The following is a 19,019-nucleotide window of genomic DNA, read 5'->3' on the forward strand; positions in this document are numbered from 1 at the left end:
TAAAAAGATGCTATATTTTAGAAATATTTCCATCCAAATACGCAAATATTTTTAAAGTCTAAGTGTCTCAAAGGGTAAGGTTCAGTTATCTGGAAAATCCGCTGCAGAATCCATTGTCTTATGAAAATGGATAAAGCTTAACATATAAAGGTTTCTTATACTTAGATGTTTCCTCAAAAACACATTTCAAGGAACAGAATAAAAAATTTAACATTCAATTTCTTACCACCAATCTTTCAAATGTAGATAATTTCTTAAGACCAGTCAGTCATCTAGCAGCATGCTGGACAAGTGATGAATTTTATCATTTTTTTTTTAAAGTAATAAAAAAAACTACCAAAGGAATTGCACAGAGAATATGCAAAATTTGGGCAGAAAATTCCATAACCCAAGGTTGACAATAACATCCATTTCGGCGCCAAAGTTTTTAGCCTGCCAAAACTATCATATCTGTAATTATTCTCTTAGTGCCAGATTTAGTCAGCACCAAAATGAATATTTTGTTGGCAGAAGCTGGAGATTGGCTAATGCATCCTGATTTCTGGCTTAAAGGACGACATTCACTTATCTGGCACAGGTAAAATCTTTCTAACTACTGTATCAACCACTACAAGGAATTGTAGCCACACTCATGTAAACTTATAATCTATTTTAATTAATTATCTACAAAGCAAGAGAGTCGGAATTTGAAATATCTACAAAAATCCATTGCTCTCAAATAATATCCAATATAAAGGTAGGAGAAGAAGAATGTTCCATTTCTCTAGACCCATGGTAACACATTTTCAAAACCTACTAAATAAGACCACACTCACTTATATGAAAGGCAACTAATTTGTAAATCACTGCACATTGACTAATTTCTTCACCTTCCCCAGGAGTCCACACCCCAGGCCAGGTTAAAATTCTACTAAGTTTCTAATATGTAACCTGTACAAATATTCTGAGCTTATCATAAAAGTTTGCAAGTAAAGCAACCAAGCAACTTGCATACTTGTAATATGAATCTGTTAAGAAACTAATGTGATACCAGTCATAAATCTGGGTTTCTAGAGATATGAATTTTGTCAATATTTTTAATTTTCCACAATAAAATATCACTTAACATCGTAGCTTAAACTTATTGCTCCAATCTATGGATTTCAAAAACATTAATATATGCTCTTCTACTTCTTACTATTAACTCCTCTTTTATACTTCTAAATGTGGCAATGGGTGTAATTAAAAAGTCCAATCATCTTTTACTAAAATCTGTTAGATTTACTATCATCTCTTATTTGTGTTGTCACCGAGCTGAAAATAAATGCTTTGAAATGTTCATATCAGTAAAAAGATTATTTCCTTGTATCAAATTAATAAGTCCCTGCTAATAACTAGTACATGCTCCCTCAATGGCCCAACCAGTCTTCCACGTTTCTCATCTTTTTGGAAAAGCAAATGGAAAAGGGGGAAGGAGAAGGATGTCACTGCTTGTTGTTCTATCCTAACACTTAAATAGTACTGTCACTTTTAAATAAATAACCTTTAAAAATCTTTGACTATTTTTTCTGAATATTTTTTCTAAATATGCATGCTTCTCAAAGTTATGAAAGCCATTAGACCAACTAAGAGAGTAAAGACACAAATGATAATTTTAAAAATGTTAGTCTTTTCACATAATGCAAACTCATTCATCACTAGGTCCCTCTTCCTGCAGGTCTGCCAAGTCACAAGACACACTACTGTTTACAATCACTCCCATCTACCCCCTGACAATTTCATATCAAACACTCTAGTCACTTGGCTGAAACCATAGTGTCCCACAGAGCCCCCTTAACTCCTAATTTAGACCCAAGATGCCTTCATTCTAATTCCCATTCTTAATGGAAAAATTTGTCACCTGACTTGCAGAGGGATTTTTGCCTACTGCGGAAGCCAGACCCTAAAAATCATGTTTTCACATCAGTGCCCCAAATCTGACCGTACACGTTTTAATTCTACATTTTTAGACATACTTTCAACCTGGCTCTCAAAGACAACTGCCAACCTTCAATTCATTTGATTACTGGTGTACATTTCTTTAATATTGCTTCAACATACACCCTGTTCTTCAACATTGAGGCCTACCGATTGCCTCCCTCCCCTCCACCCCGCTGCGGTATGAAAAGAAATGAAACAAAATATATTTACCATCATTATTTTTAAAGGTAGTTACTAAACAGCGCCCATTTTCCATTTCAGACTTCATATAACATATTACTATAAAGTCTATTGTTCAGGACCTTTGTAGGACATCTGTGTTAATGGTCTCCAAAATCAAACAATACTTCGGATGCTGCCGTGGGGGGGGGGGGCGAGGGGCGGGGAGGGGTAATGATTCGCCAAAACTGCAATGAAGTGTAATGGAATATTTCACCAGTAGCATGCTAAAACTAATAGCTCTTTTCAGAGAAAAAGGTGCTGCTAGGCAACCATCACTGTAGCACTAAATCCACCTGTTTCAAAGGCCGCAAAACAAGGAAGACAAGAGAAGGGGAGATAGGGTTCTCCCGCAGCTTCTCTAGAGGTTAGGGGAGAACAAAGTCACTGCTGCACTGTCACTTGCGGAGCAGGGGGAGGGGAAGGATCATCTTGGAAACCCAGCACCCTGGGCTGGGGCAGGCGGGGAAAATTCAGCAAGGCTGCCTGGTATTAACAGTCTTGTTCTCGCCCTCTCCTCCCCTTCTAGATGCTCCCCTCCTTGTTACAGCGCAGCGGCCAGAGTACCAGATGACCGCCCTTTCCAATGTGGGCTATAAGGTGAACCAGAAAAAAGATCTGAGTCAGGAGGTTGAGACGGAGGGTGGACTTCGAGACCCCTCCGACCTCCCCCAAAACCCTCCAGCCCCTCCCAAGCCCAGAAGGTCCGGGAGAAAGCCCCACACGGGTGTGCGCGTCCCAGGGGGGCCCACGGATCGGGCCCGCGGGCTCCCGCAGCGCGGCCCCAGCCCCAGCCGAGCCGGGTAAAGCACGCGAAGCCGGGCATCCCGCGGCCGCCCAGGGGGCGCGCTCGTTCCCCGAGCCAGCCTCCCCGGCCCCAACCCCGCAGCTCCGAGGCCCGCCCGCTCGCCCTCCCAGCCGGGCCCCCAGCCCAGCCCGCGGGCGCGGCCTAACTGCTCGCCCGGCAGCTCGCCCCTAGCGCCCGAGGGTCGCCGTACCTGGGCGGCGGCCTCCAGCTTGCCCTCGAAGGTGAAGTCCAGCAAGTCGGGCTTGAGGCAAAGGCTGTAGTTGATGGGGGAGACATCAGCGGGCAGCCGCTCGAAGGGCCTCTTCTCCGGCATCGCGGCGAGGCCCAGGCTGTGGAGGCGGCGGCAGCGGCGAGAGGAGCGGCTGAGGAGGAGAAGGAGGAGGGGAGGAGGCGGAGGGCCGAAGAAGAGCAGTCGGCGAGCGAGGGAGGGGGCAGCGGCTGCCAGCCACATCCACCGGGCGCGAGCGACCGCCTGAGGAGAGCTACCGGGGAGCCTGGCGGGGCGGGGGAGAGACCCAGCACCAGCGCTAGAGGCCGGGAGACAGGCAATGCGGTCCAGCGGGCGGGCGGGCTGCCTACGGGGAAAGGGGCGGAGGAGAGGGAAGTGGAGGAGGGCTGGCAGGGAGGCGGGGGGAAGACAGGCGGCGACGGCTGCGTGCGCGGCTCCGCCGGTCGGGCGCGGCCCCGCCAGCGTGCGCGCGCGCGCGCTGAGGCAGGAGGCGGAGCGGAGAGGGCCGGAGCGGGGTCACCCGTTTGAGCTTTGAGCAGGACGTGGCTCTTGGCTGCACCTGTCGACGCCATCCCGGAGAGCCGGCGGCGGGCGAAGCGGAAGGAGCTCAGATGAGTTACGAAGCGAAAGGAAAGGCGTGCGGCCCCTTATCTGTCTTTGAAAGTTAAAGCCTGTGCGGGCGGGCAGTATAGTCAGTGAAATTTTAAATATTAATTCTAAGCAAAACCCCAAATTGGGTTTTACCTTTAAAGCCCTGACGTGAGGCTCCTTGGACTTTATTATTCCTATTATTTTAAGTAGCAGCTTTAAGAGATGATTTGAAAAAATGTTAGAAAACCTTTAATAATCCAGGTTAATTTAAACCAATGCGATTTGGAGCTTTGAACGAGTGATTCCAGAAGTTAGGAAAATTTTTAATTTGTTTCCATGATTTAATATTTAAAATAAGATTTTTTTTTACCTTGTCCCCATTTTCATCTGTGTTTCTGCTTTTAAACTAAAAGACCTTTCACCAACGATGAACTCTTTAATGGTTCCCTCAATTCTGTAAAATGTCTTTCAAATTGAGATGTATCTATTTTTTTTTTAAAGTGTCAAGGGCAAGGAGGTTTATCCATAATCCCCACGTTCCTTTACAAAAACTTCTCAGGTCGAACCCCTTAATTTCCAAAACTCAATTCAGAATATTGTCCTTGACCAGTGTGCTGTCAGATGGAAATATTGTTTGAACCACTAACTTTAAATTTTCTAGTGAATACATTTAAATACATTTAAAAAGGAAACAGGTGAGATTAATTATTCATCTTTTTTTACCAATATATCTCAACTATTCCCATGTCAGCATGTAAACAATATAAAAATATTAACAAGATACTTTACTTTTTTTTTCCTGTTAAATCTTTGAAATCTGGCGTGCATTTTACACTTGCAACACATCTCAATTTGGACTAGTCACAGATCAGGTGCTCATTAACCACATGTGGCTGGTGGCTGTTGTATTGGGCAGCATGGTACTGGACCCCGGGACTGCCCTCCTGTCTTCTGAATCCTACACTCCTTTTTAGAAAGACAGATGAGAAAAGCTACAATCCTTCCAAACTAAGATGGGAGTCAGTGCCTTTTGTCACATGAGTGCATTGCTATGACCACTTCTTGAATAACAATAGCTAACTTTGAGTACTTGCTAAACACTTTTTATGTATTAACCGCTTTAATCCTCTCAATAACGCTGTGAAGTGGACACCATTATCCCCACTTTACAGATGAGAAATTAGGCACCAATTTAATGACTTGTCTAAGGACACAGGGCAGATAATTAGCATATGCTAATAAGGGGCAGAGCTGATATTGGGACCCAGGTATTTTTTTCCTTCTCCTGGAGAATTTTGTAACCACTTCCCTATTTTTATAACTTACCAGTTTTGTTTTATTATAATCCAATTGTAACTTGGCTTCTTAAAACGTTACTTTCATTATGCAAAATCCCATAAAGCTCTTCCTTGTCTGTTAAAGCAAATTTGTTATATAATCCTTTGAGACTCAAACTGGACTATCCTCACCATTTTTCTAGACTTGTTTTTTCTTATTCTTTAACATAGATTCTCTAGTGTTAGCAAGCTAACCAGTTTACCGATTGGCCTGTACAGCTTGTTCATTCTCTCTTCTCTACCACTGCTCATTCCATTTTCTGTTGCTGGAATGACCTTATTCTTTTCCACAAACCTGTGCCCCTCCCTTCCTCCAAAACTCACCTCTTTTGGAAAGTCCCCACCCAACTGTAGCCTTTTTCCATCAGCTCCAGGTATTTGGCTTTTGCTGACTTATTTATATTTGCTCTGTTGTTCTGTAATTGTGTTTTTAATTTGCTCTATATGTGTATCTCTGCAAGATGTTTTGCTAGCAAGAGCTTGCCTTCTAATTCTTTTATAACTGTCAGTACTGGACCTGCACAAGGTACATCTCATTTGTTATTTGACCTGACTAACGAATTGACTAAAAGGGAATAATATTTTACCCTACCTACCTAGAGGCAACCTTCTTTATTAAAAATTCCAGAAAAAATAAAAATACACACACAAACACACACACACACACACACACGCACACACACCAAAAAAGACGGGGCCTGTGGACTTCGTGACAGCAGTAATTGTGATCCTGTGCTGTCCAAGTCCCATGACACAGAACTTCCTGGGAAGCAAGTCAAGAGTAGATCTGGGTCTACAACTTGGGATGGTGGAATGAAAGGTAACATATAATGCCCCTAAATGAGACTGGATAACAACCTAACATATGCCCTAGGCAGGATTCTCTGAAAGAACTGAAATGAGGAACATAAGGGACCTTGGAAATTCATTTCCCTCCATGGTCCTTCAAAAGGGATGGGGAGTCAGTAATGTGTCAAGGTCCTTAGCCTTACTTCTAATGGATTTCTAAGCTTCTCTGTTATCTAAGCCCTTGAAAATCTACAAGTGAAAAACCTATGCAAGTCCCTATATACCTCAATCAAAGTTTTAAAAGGAAAGAAGAGAGACCTAAAGCAAAGTTATTCTAGTTTTGGGCACTTTTGTCTTCTGATTTCAAACACTAGTGTTGAGAATCCGCCATGAGGAAATAATCCCAATCTCATCACTGACTTTCTCTATGAAACAGAACAAATTTTATACTTTTCCTACCTCTGTTTTCCCATCTGTAAAGCAGATCTCTGTATAATGTATGCTTTTCTCAAAGAAAAGTACTAGTTCACTATGGTTTGGGGATTTCTAAAAAATGCCTAGCATTTTTCTTAATGTCAGAATGCTTTTGGTAGCAGGTGTGATAGATAAAAGGTTTGAAGTAAAGGGCATACAGAACAAATGTAAGGCATTGAAAGAGATATTTCAAAGCAAAGAGAATATAAAGGCGTTGGGTTAGGGAGCCAAAATATTCAGCCAGGAGGGAAAGAAACCCTGTCAGTGGACATTGAAAGGGAAGGAAAAAAAAAAAAAAAGATGTGGAGAGTTGGGGAGACCGTTGTAAAATCTCCCACATAAAAGTGAAGCATTACTGGAGGCGGGGCAAGATGGCAGACTGGTGAGCTGTAAGTTTTAGCTACTCCTCCAAGAAAGTAGGTAAAAAACCAGGAACTGCGTGGACTGGACACCACAGAGCAATCTGACATTGGGCATACTTCATACAACACTCATGAAAACGTGGAACTGCTGAGATCAGCGAAATCTGTAAGTTTTTGCGGCCAGGGGTCCCGCGCCCCTCCCTGCCAGGCTCAGTCCCCGGGGAGGAGGGGCTGTCAGCTCCGGGAAGGAGAAGGGAGAATTGCAGTGGCTGCTCTTATCGGAAACTCATTCTACTGATTCAAACTCCAACCATAGATAGACTGAGACCAGACACCAGAGACTCTGAGAGCAGCCAGCCCAGCAGAGAGGAGACAGGCATAGAAAAAAAACAACACGAAAAACTCCAAAATAAAAGCGGAGGATTTTTGGAGTTCTGGTGAACGCAGAGGGGGGAAGGGCGGAGCTCAGGCCTTGAGGCGCATATGCAAATCCCGAAGCAAAGCTGATCTCTCTGCCCTGTGCACCTTTCCTTAATGGCCCTGGTTGCTTTGTCTATTAACATTTCAATAACCCATTACATCTCTGAGGAGGGCCGTTTTTTTTTTTTTTTTTTTTAAATCCTTTTTGCTTTTTCTAAAACAATTACTCTAAGAAGCTCAATACAGAAAGCTTCAAAGAATTGCAATTTGGGCACGGCAAGTCAAGAGCAGAACTAAGAGAGCTCTGAGACAAAAGGCAATAATCCAGTGGCTGAGAAAATTCACTAAACAACACAACTTCCCAAGAAAAGGGGGGTGTCCGCTCACAGCCACCATCCTGGGGGACAGGAAACACTCCTGCCCATCACCAGCCCCATAGCCCAGAGCTGCCCCAGACAACCCAGTGTGACGGAAGTGCTTCAAATAACAGGCACACACCACAAAACTGGGCGTGGACATTAGCCTTCCCTGCAACCTCAGCTGAATGTCCCAGAGCTGGGAAGGTGGAGCAGTGTGAATTAACAAAGCCCCATTCAGCCATCATTTGAGCAGACTGGGAGCCTCCCTACACAGCCCAGCAGCCCAGAACTGCCCTGGGGGGACGGCACTCACCTGTGACATAGCACAGTCATCCCTCAACAGAGGACCCGGGGTGCACGGCCTGGAAGAGGGGCCCACTTGCAAGTCTCAGGAGCCATACGCCAATACCAAAGACTTGTGGGTCAGTGGCAGAGACAAACTGTGGCAGGACTGAACTGAAGGATTAGACTATTGCAGCAGCTTTAAAACTCTAGGATCATCAGGGAGATTTGATTGTTAGGGCCACCCCCCCTCCCCGACTGCCCAGAAACACGCCCCACATACAGGGCAGGCAACACCAACTACACACGCAAGCTTGGTACACCATTTGGGCCCCACAAGACTCACTCCCCCACTCACCAAAAAGGCTAAGCAGGGGAGATCTGGCTTGTGGAGAACAGGTGGCTCGTGGACGCCACCTGCTGGTTAGTTAGAGAAAGTGTACTCCACGAAGCTGTAGATCTGATAAATTAGAGATAAGGACTTCAACTGGTCTACAAACCCTAAAAGAACCCTATCAAGTTCAGCAAATGCCACAAGGCCAAAAACAACAGAAAATTATAAAGCATATGAAAAAAACAGACGAAATGGATAACCCAAGCCCAAGCACCCAAATCAAAAGACCAGAAGAGACACAGCACCTAGAGCAGCTACTCAAAGAACTAAAGATGAACAATGAGACCATAGTACAGGATATGAAGGAAATCAAGAAGACCCTAGAAGAGCATAAAGAAGACATTGCAAGACTAAATAAAAAAATGGATGATCTTATGGAAATTAAAGAAACTGTTGACCAAATTAAAAAGATTCTGGATACTCATAGTACAAGACTAGAGGAAGTTGAACAACGAATCAGTGACCTGGAAGATGACAGAATGGAAAATGAAAGCATAAAAGAAAGAATGGGGAAAAAAATTGAAAAACTCGAAATGGACCTCAGGGATATGATAGATAATATGAAACGTCCGAATATAAGACTCATTGGTGTCCCAGAAGGGGAAGAAAAGGGTAAAGGTCTAGGAAGAGTATTCAAAGAAATTGTTGGGGAAAACTTCCCAAATCTTCTAAACAACATAAATACACAAATCATAAATGCTCAGCGAACTCCAAATAGAATAAATCCAAAAAAAACCCACTCCGAGACATATACTGATCACACTGTCAAACATAGAAGAGAAGGAGCAAGTTCTGAAAGCAGCAAGAGAAAAGCAATTCACCACATACAAAGGAAACAGCATAAGACTAAGTAGTGACTACTCAGCAGCCACCATGGAGGCAAGAAGGCAGTGGCACGATATATTTAAAATTCTGAGTGAGAGGAATTTCCAGCCAAGAATACTTTATCCAGCAAAGCTCTCCTTCAAATTTGAGGGAGAGCTTAAATTTTTCACAGACAAAGAAATGCTGAGAGAATTTGCTAACAAGAGACCTGCCCTACTGGAGATACTAAAGGGAGCCCTACAGACAGAGAAACAAAGACAGGACAGAGAGACTTGGAGAAAGGTTCAGTACTAAAGAGATTCGGTATGGGTACAATAAAGGATATTAGTAGAGAGAGGGAAAAATGTGGCAAACATAATCCAAAGGATAAGATGGCCGATTCAAGAAATGCCTTCACGGTTTTAACGTTGAATGTAAATGGATTAAACTCCCCAATTAAAAGATATAGATTCGCAGAATGGATCAAAAAAAATGAACCATCAATATGTTGCATACAAGAGACTCATCTTAGACACAGGGACACAAAGAAACTGAAAGTGAAAGGATGGAAAAAAATATTTCATGCAAGCTACAGCCAAAAGAAAGCAGGTGTAGCAATATTAATCTCAGATAAAATAGACTTCAAATGCAGGGATGTTTTGAGAGACAAAGAAGGCCACTACATACTAATAAAAGGGGCAATTCAGCAAGAAGAAATAACAATCGTAAATGTCTATGCACCCAATCAAGGTGCCACAAAATACATGAAAGAAACACTGGCAAAACTAAAGGAAGCAATTGATGTTTCCACAATAATTGTGGGAGACTTCAACACATCACTCTCTCCTATAGATAGATCAACCAGACAGAAGACCAATAAGGAAATTGAAAACCTAAACAATCTGATAAATGAATTAGATTTAACAGACATCTACAGGACATTACATCCCAAATCACCAGGATACACATACTTTTCTAGTGCCCACGGAACTTTCTCCAGAATAGATCATATGCTGGGACATAAAACAAGCCTCAATAAATTTAAAAAGATTGAAATTATTCAAAGCACATTCTCTGACCACAATGGAATACAATTAGAAGTCAATAACCATCAGAGACTTAGAAAATTCACAAATACCTGGAGGTTAAACAACACACTCCTAAACAATCAGTGGGTTAAAGAAGAAATAGCAAGAGAAATTGCTAAATATATAGAGACGAATGAAAATGAGAACACAACATACCAAAACCTATGGGATGCAGCAAAAGCAGTGCTAAGGGGGAAATTTATAGCACTAAACGCATATATTAAAAAGGAAGAAAGAGCCAAAATCAAAGAACTAATGGATCAACTGAAGAAGCTAGAAAATGAACAGCAAACCAATCCTAAACCAAGTAGAAGAAAAGAAATAACAAGGATTAAAGCAGAAATAAATGACATAGAGAACAAAAAAACAACAGAAAGGATAAATATCACCAAAAGTTGGTTCTTTGAGAAGATCAACAAGATTGACAAGCCCCTAGCTAGACTGACAAAATCAAAAAGAGAGAAGACCCATATAAACAAAATAATGAATGAAAAAGGTGACATAACTGCAGATCCTGAAGAAATTAAAAAAATTATAAGAGGATATTATGAACAAGTGTATGGCAACAAACTGGATAATGTAGAAGAAATGGACAATTTCCTGGAAACATATGAACAACCTAGACTGACCAGAGAAGAAATAGAAGACCTCAACCAACCCATCACAAGCAAAGAGATCCAATCAGTCATCAAAAATCTTCCCACAAATAAATGCCCAGGGCCAGATGGCTTCACAGGGGAATTCTACCAAACTTTCCAGAAAGAACTGACACCAATCTTACTCAAACTCTTTCAAAACATTGAAAAAAATGGAACACTACCTAACTCATTTTATGAAGCTAACATCAATCTAATACCAAAACCAGGCAAAGATGCTACAAAAAAGGAAAACTACCGGCCAATCTCCCTAATGAATATAGATGCAAAAATCCTCAACAAAATACTTGCAAATCGAATCCAAAGACACATTAAAAAAATCATACACCATGACCAAGTGGGGTTCATTCCAGGCATGCAAGGATGGTTCAACATAAGAAAAACAATCAATGTATTACAACACATTAAAAACTCGAAAGTGAAAAATCAATTGATCATCTCAATAGATGCTGAAAAAGCATTTGACAAAATCCAACATCCCTTTTTGATAAAAACACTTCAAAAGGTAGGAATTGAAGGAAACTTCCTCAACATGATAAAGAGCATATATGAAAAACCCACAGCCAGCATAGTACTCAATGGTGAGAGACTGAAAGCCTTCCCTCTAAGATCAGGAACAAGACAAGGATGCCCGCTGTCACCACTGTTATTCAACATTGTGCTGGAAGTGCTAGCCAGGGCAATCCGGCAAGACAAAGAAATAAAAGGCATCCAAATTGGAAAAGAAGAAGTAAAACTGTCATTGTTTGCAAATGATATGATCTTATATCTAGAAAACCCTGAGAAATCAACGATACACCTACTAGAGCTAATAAACAAATTTAGCAAAGTAGCGGGATACAAGATTAATGCACATAAGTCAGTAATGTTTCTATATGCTAGAAATGAACAAACTGAAGAGACACTCAAGAAAAAGATACCATTTTCAATAGCAACTAAAAAAATCAAGTACCTAGGAATCAACTTAACCAAAGATGTAAAAGACCTATACAAAGAAAACTACATAACTCTACTAAAAGAAATAGAAGGGGACCTTAAAAGATGGAAAAATATTCCATGTTCATGGATAGGAAGACTAAATGTCATTAAGATGTCAATTCTACCCAAACTCATCTACAGATTCAATGCAATCCCAATCAAAATTCCAACAACCTACTTTGCAGACTTGGAAAAGCTAGTTATCAAATTTATTTGGAAAGGGAAGATGCCTCGAATTGCTAAAGACACTCTAAAAAAGAAAAACAAAGTGGGAGGACTTACACTCCCTGACTTTGAAGCTTATTATAAAGCCACAGTTGCCAAAACAGCATGGTACTGGCACAAAGATAGACATATAGATCAATGGAATCGAATTGAGAATTCAGAGATAGACCCTCAGATCTATGGCCGACTGATCTTTGATAAGGCCCCCAAAGTCACCGAACTGAGTCATAATGGTCTTTTCAACAAATGGGGCTGGGAGAGTTGGATATCCATATCCAAAAGAATGAAAGAGGACCCCTACCTCACCCCCTACACAAAAATTAACTCAAAATGGACCAAAGATCTCAATATAAAAGAAAGTACCATAAAACTCCTAGAAGATAATGTAGGAAAACATCTTCAAGACCTTGTATTAGGAGGCCACTTCCTAGACTTTACACCCAAAGCACAAGCAACAAAAGAGAAAATAGATAAATGGGAACTCCTCAAGCTTAGAAGTTTCTGCACCTCAAAGGAATTTCTCAAAAAGGTAAAGAGGCAGCCAACTCAATGGGAAAAAATTTTTGGAAACCATGTATCTGACAAAAGACTGATATCTTGCATATACAAAGAAATCCTACAACTCAATGACAATAGTACAGACAGCCCAATTATAAAATAGGCAAAAGATATGAAAAGACAGTTCTCTGAAGAGGAAATACAAATGGCCAAGAAACACATGAAAAAATGTTCAGCTTCACTAGCTATTCGAGAGATGCAAATTAAGACCACAATGAGATACCATCTAACACCGATTAGAATGGCTGCCATTAAACAAACAGGAAACTACAAATGCTGGAGGGGATGTGGAGAAATTGGAACTCTTATTCATTGTTGGTGGGACTGTATAATGGTTCAGCCACTCTGGAAGTCAGTCTGGCAGTTCCTTAGAAAACTAGATATAGAGCTACCATTCGATCCAGCGATTGCACTTCTCGGTATATACCCGGAAGATCGGAAAGCAGTGACACGAACAGATATCTGCACGCCAATGTTCATAGCAGCATTATTCACAATTGCCAAGAGATGGAAACAACCCAAATGTCCTTCAACAGATGAGTGGATAAATAAAATGTGGTATATACACACGATGGAATACTACGCGGCAGTAAGAAGGAACGATCTGGTGAAACATATGACAACATGGATGAACCTTGAAGACATAATGCTGAGCGAAATAAGCCAGGCACAAAAAGAGAAATATTATATGCTACCACTAATGTGAACTTTGAAAAATGTAAAACAAATGGTTTATAATGTAGAATGTAGGGGAACTAGCAGTAGAGAGCAATTAAGGATGGGGGAACAATAATCCAAGAAGAACAGATAAGCTATTTAACGTTCTGGGGATGCCCAGAAATGACTATGGTCTGTTAATTTCTGATGGATGTAGTAGGAACAAGTTCACTGAAATGTTGCTATATTATGTAACTTTCTTGGGGTAAAGTAGGAACATGTTGGAAGTTAAGCAGTTATCTTAGGTTAGTTGTCTTTTTCTTACTCCCTTGTTATGGTCTCTTTGAAATGTTCTTTTATTGTATGTTTGTTTTCTTTTTAACTTTTTTTTTCATACAGTTGATTTAAAAAAGAAGGGAAAGTTAAAAAAAAAAAAAAAAGAAAAAAGACAAACAAGGAAAAAAAAAAAAAAAAGATGTAGTGCCCCCTTGAGGAGCCTGTGGAGAATGCAGGGGTATTCGCCTACCCCACCTCCATGGTTGCTAACATGACCACAGACATAGGGGACTGGTGGTTTGATGGGTTGAGCCCTCTACCATAAGTTTTACCCTTGGGAAGACGGTTACTGCAAAGGAGAGGCTAGGCCTCCCTGTATTTGTGCCTAAGAGTCTCCTCCTGAATGCCTCTTTGTTGCTCAGATGTGGCCCTCTCTCTCTGGCTAAGCCAACTTGAAAGGTGAAATCACTGCCCTCCCCCCTACGTGGGATCAGACACCCAGGGAAGTGAATCTCCCTGGCAACGTGGAATATGACTCCCGGGGAGGAATGTAGACCCGGCATCGTGGGATGGAGAACATCTTCTTGACCAAAAGCGGGATGTGAAAGGAAATGAAATAAGCTTCAGTGGCAGAGAGATTCCAAAACGAGCCGAGAGATCACTCTGGTGGGCACTCTTACGCACACTTTAGACAACCTTTTTTTAGGTTCTAAAGAATTGGGGTAGCTGGTGGTGGATACCTGAAACTATTAAACTACAACCCAGAACCCATGAATCTCGAAGACAGTTGTATAAAAATGTAGCTTATGAGGGGTGACAGTGGGATTGGGAATGCCATAAGGACCAAACTCCAATTTGTCTAGTTTATGGATGGATGTGTAGAAAAGTAGGGGAAGCAAACAAACAGACAAAGGTACCCAGTGTTCTTTTTTACTTCAATTGCTCTTTTTCACTCTAATTATTATTCTTGTTATTTTTGTGTGTGTGCTAATGAAGGTGTCAGGGATTGATTTAGGTGATGAATGTACAACTATGTAATGGTACTGTAAACAATCGAAAGTACAATTTGTTTTGTATGACTGCATGGTATGTGAATATATCTCAATAAAATGATGATTAAAAAAAATTTTATAGATAAAAGAAAATGTAACTTAAAAAAAAAAAAAAAAAAGTGAAGCATTACTGTTAATATTTAGCCTCCCTTAGAAATTATGGTCTTCAATGTCACTTTCAAGCATAGAGATTATAACTCTCATTCTACTGATAGGAGTCTTACCTGCGGAATATGGTGAAGGGGTTCCAAAAGCCAGGGATACAAAAAGCTGGAGAGCAATCCATAGGAAGCTGATGCCACGAGGCCCCAGCCTTGACTCTTCTGTAACTTAAAATGGCTGTTGGAATGACCTTTGAAATGTGAGGAGCAGACAGAATGTTGCCTACCCATCCTGCATTCTTCGTTAAGAGGAAGTAAGTTAATTCCAAATACTTTAAAATATATACTATACTGTTGGATAACAACTATATATGACATAATATATGATATATATATGTATAAGTATATTTTTGGGTGGCTGTATGTCATTATACATCTAAGTGTGGCCAAAGAAAGGGCCTCATGGAGAGAAAGAATTTTATTTCTCTTGATATCTTCCCATCAGGAAGTTGAAAAAGTCATGTGTCACCACCTGTCTTACTTCCTTTCTAGCCTCTCCCTTTTTTTTTTCTCAGTACTTCTGCTTCCTTTTTCACAAGCACTACTCCAGGCTTATTTACGAATCCCTAGTCATCTACATGACTAAACCCAGCCGCTTTGTTAGTGGTCTTCAAATTAAGATGAACCTGTTTGGCTGTGTCCTCTTATGAAGGGTTAAGCAACCAGCGTTTTGCTGAATATGAGAAGGTCAGGCTTCACCTACCACTGGAGTGAAGCCAACACCCTCTGCTGCAGGCAAGAATGTATACATCTGTGGTTGATGCATGGGTCTCCGGAATGCTGCTACATTTCTCATGGATTCCCAAGTCTTTAAATGTTACAGTGTTCTGGAGTTGGCATTCTGGAATTAACAATGATGTTTGCCTTGACTTTAAATTTAAAAAAAAAAAAGAAGAAGAAGAAGAAAAAGTATGTGCTCAGGTTGAACCACACAGGTGAAGTAGCCAAGAGGATTAGAAGTCTCAGCAATTTGGCAAGTCAGATGCCTCAGTTTCTCCACCCTTGGCTCTTTTCAGGTTATAGTTTTATCCAGCTGGGTTCAAACTTGACTTTTACATGTACTAGTTTTTTAAATCCATAACAAGAATAATTAACATCAGAATTAGTCCTCACTCAATACCTGATCTCATGCCTAGCAAAGAGAGTCAACTTGACCTTTGTCCAACCCTAGGTTAAGGGTGGAGTGAAATTTTAAACGGATATCTGGCATTGTTTCTCAAAAAAAGGCCCAAGACATTAATGCCTGCCAAGCTGGTAGAATCACATCTCATAGGGTGTGATTTTATGAAAGCAATTTACCCTGGAGTCTTAGCCATATATCTTAAATATCTGATCATGAGGATCTTCTCCTGTCAGCCTCCCTACAAAATTTGCATAAGAGTGAGGATTAATGAACGCTTAGAAAGTGGAAGGGATCTAGAAGTTGGCTTGTGGACTGCTTATTCACAGGACTGAACTGAATCATCTTGTCCCTAATAAACAAATAATGCCAGAGCTGAAAATAGACTGTAAGGTAAACATCTGGGACCCTTTCATTTTCAGATATTATACACTTTCTTGGATGAGTTCAGAAAAATAGTCCTGACATGGAAGCTAGCCTTTAGGATCTGGTGCCTTTTCTTTCTTCCTTCCTTTCTTTTATTTTTTCTTTTCCTTTCCTTTATTTCCTTTTTTTGAATAAAATCCAGTTGGCAATGTAATTGTGAATTGACTTAAGAAGCAGTCAAAGAAACAAAAAGCGATGCAAACTAGTCATATTCATTACCCCTGGGAAGCCATACCAGCAGGTTTCTAGATACAGTCTATTTTAGTTCAAAGTGTGATCACACTGTATAAAATATACATTCACTGAGAATGAGGCATAGCACAGATACCCCATGGACTTGACATCAGGATTTAGGACAGGCAAAAAAAGAGCCAAAACTCTTTAGGCAAAAAGGCACCATTCAAACTCTTCAGGAGAGATTTATACTCTTTTTGCCCCAAACCTACATTAGCTGTGAAGCAGAGGCCACAGTTTTAAGAACTATGCGTCAGGAAGCCCTGTATTTTTGCTGTGCCCTATCCTGATGTGGCTCAGTGCCAAGAGAAGCCGAAATATCTTGGTTTGGCCTTATGAACTTTTGCTGGAGTGATTCATTACCCTCTTATCTCAATATTAGAGTAAATTGATATCAATTTATGGAGAGGAGGGTGATCAAAGGAACTGAGGAAGCAGAGGGGAAAAAAAAAAGAGGGATCACTATTTTATAGAGTGTTATTATTACCATATGAAAGGGCAAATCATTTTCTTTAGTTTATAATCCCAGTCCCCTTTAATTTTTCCCAGGAATTAGAGCACTGTAGCTCTATCCGGGTTGGGTTCAGACTTGATTTTTACAAGCTGTTCTCCTGAAGGCAGACACATGTTCTATCTTTCTTCTAAACCAGGAATTAAAATGGAAAATTCTTTAAGGTCTGTTTTTTTCATGATAGCTTCTCCCCCTTTCATGGTAAAGGAACAAAGAAGCCCAGTATGTCATGTTACAAACACTAGGATTCAGAGTTTAAATTATAAGGATAGCAAAAGTAAGTTGGGAATGAGTTCCTTTTGCTTTGTTCTTTTTTATTATTGTTATAGGGGACTTGAATAAAAGAGGATCAGAAACAGACATGGAGCAGAGATCAGTGCAGTGATTTGCCCACATTTAACTGCAACGCAGTGACTAGAGCCTTGATGAGAAGAATTTCTGACTCCCAGACCTGCCCGTTTTCCAAATATCCTTGTCCTAGGTAACTGTTAGAGGACAAGTGTTGAAATATTAGGGGGACCACATGTCCTAGATTTCACAGGACAGTTCTGATTTTAAATATTCCATTACATTGTTGTCACAAGCCAGGTAAATGTCCTAGAAATTCCAATATTCTAGCATTTGAATTTAAAGAAAATGAAAGAATTGTGTGCCTGAGAGTCAAGGCAAAGAGGACACTTGATAGCTGGTGTCAAGGCCAGGTGACAGGAAGGAGACAGAAAGATCTGATTGCTAGAATAACCAGGCAGCTCAAATGAGGGTAATAGAATCCCGAGCTGCAGAGCATCAGCTGATGCTGAAAAGAATGTTCTCTCCATGAGTGCTTAAAGCAGACACGGCAACATTGCTGTTTTCAACCCGCCTCTGGAGTACTTGGTAATAGCCGCAATTAGAAGCAGGCTTCCACCCTGGAGATCTGACATAGTATGACAAGTCCTTTAAAAGCAGAACAATGCAGGGAAATCCCTTAGTAAAAGGGTGGAGGATAACTTCATTATAAAAAAATATTTCATGCCTCTTCTTTGAAGTCCTCAAACTGCTTACAAAATCAGTTCTGTTCATTCTTCACTAGGAATAGCAAACCTGGCAAGAGAAACAAGTTCCCAAGGTACAGAAGTCCATGTGGTTAATCCTAGTTTCTTAGCCCCTTTATAACCAAACCCCAGAGATCAAAACGAAGTATATTCTTTATTTAACACAATTAATCCATTAATTAATCCATACATTAAAAATTTTTTTCCCAGTATCTTTCAGCATTAAGGAGACAGAGTGGAAATAACAGAACAGAAGAAAGGTTCAATTCTTATCTTACCACGACCGTTGCTAACCTTGTAATTCTGAGTAGTAAGGCACGTTATCGTCTGCCATGTTGGGGCCTCTTGCTCTACAGAGTAATGGAGGGGTTAGGCCAAGTAAATCTCTCCAGTACAAAGGGTGCCAAATAAAATGCAGGGCCCAGTTAAATCTGAATTTCGGATAAGCAATAGTTCTTAGCATGAGTATGCCCCAAATATTGCATGGGACATGCTTTTACTAAAATATGCAGTAGTTGGGGCATACTCATGCTGAAAAAACCATTCATTTTTAATTCTGGGTGCTGATACATCACACTGGGAAATCAATGATTGTTTTTTTATTTCTTTCTCTCACCACTTTTCTCTCTTAGTATTTTAGCATTCCCACTCACCTGCAAATGATGCAGGCAGACATATAGACCTGATTCTGCCACTCATGTTAGAGCTTAAACATTTAATGGGGAAGGGGGGAAAATCACTGTGAAAAGAGAATATTTATAGGATTTTAATGAAGGAGAATCACAACAGAATCTCACATTTTACCATAACCCAGGACAGGGGAATCTTCTTCATAATCATTAATTATTTGATTCTTTAGAAAAAAATCATCTCTTCACTTGTTTAGTAAACATTTTTGAGTGTCTAATTTCACTCACTTTGTGTGTATGTGAATAATAGGCTTTTATTGAAGTATAATTTTCATGCAATAAAATGGACAAATCCTAAGTGTTCAGGTCAATGACTATTTTGTAACA

At 40.6% G+C, this 19,019-nt stretch overlaps 2 protein-coding genes across 4 annotated transcripts in view; one reads left to right on the top strand and one right to left on the bottom strand.

Moving 5' to 3' along the window:
• The window catches only part of NPEPPS (aminopeptidase puromycin sensitive), a 110,034-nt gene extending 95,231 nt beyond the window's left edge, over nt 1-14,803 (bottom strand). Inside the window, exons 1-2 of one of the 2 annotated variants that reach the window (XM_037810849.1) lie at nt 14,742-14,803; nt 3,177-3,348 (exon numbers count right to left, since the gene is read on the bottom strand). In XM_037810849.1, the coding sequence (XP_037666777.1) occupies nt 3,177-3,348; nt 14,742-14,803 (234 nt within the window). Of the gene's footprint in view, nt 1-3,176; nt 3,581-14,741 lie in introns of those variants that run through there. The other variant, XM_037810847.1, reaches the window with a different exon arrangement.
• The window catches only part of MRPL45 (mitochondrial ribosomal protein L45), a 54,250-nt gene continuing 39,716 nt past the window's right edge, over nt 4,486-19,019 (top strand). Inside the window, exons 1-2 of one of the 2 annotated variants that reach the window (XM_037810853.1) lie at nt 4,486-4,501; nt 14,733-14,932. The gene's annotated coding sequence lies outside the window, so the exon portion shown is untranslated. Of the gene's footprint in view, nt 4,502-6,876; nt 6,935-14,732; nt 14,933-19,019 lie in introns of those variants that run through there. The other variant, XM_037810852.1, reaches the window with a different exon arrangement.

This window comes from Choloepus didactylus, chromosome 18 (assembly GCF_015220235.1).
Source record: "Choloepus didactylus isolate mChoDid1 chromosome 18, mChoDid1.pri, whole genome shotgun sequence".
Taxonomy (NCBI): Eukaryota; Metazoa; Chordata; class Mammalia; order Pilosa; family Megalonychidae; genus Choloepus; species Choloepus didactylus.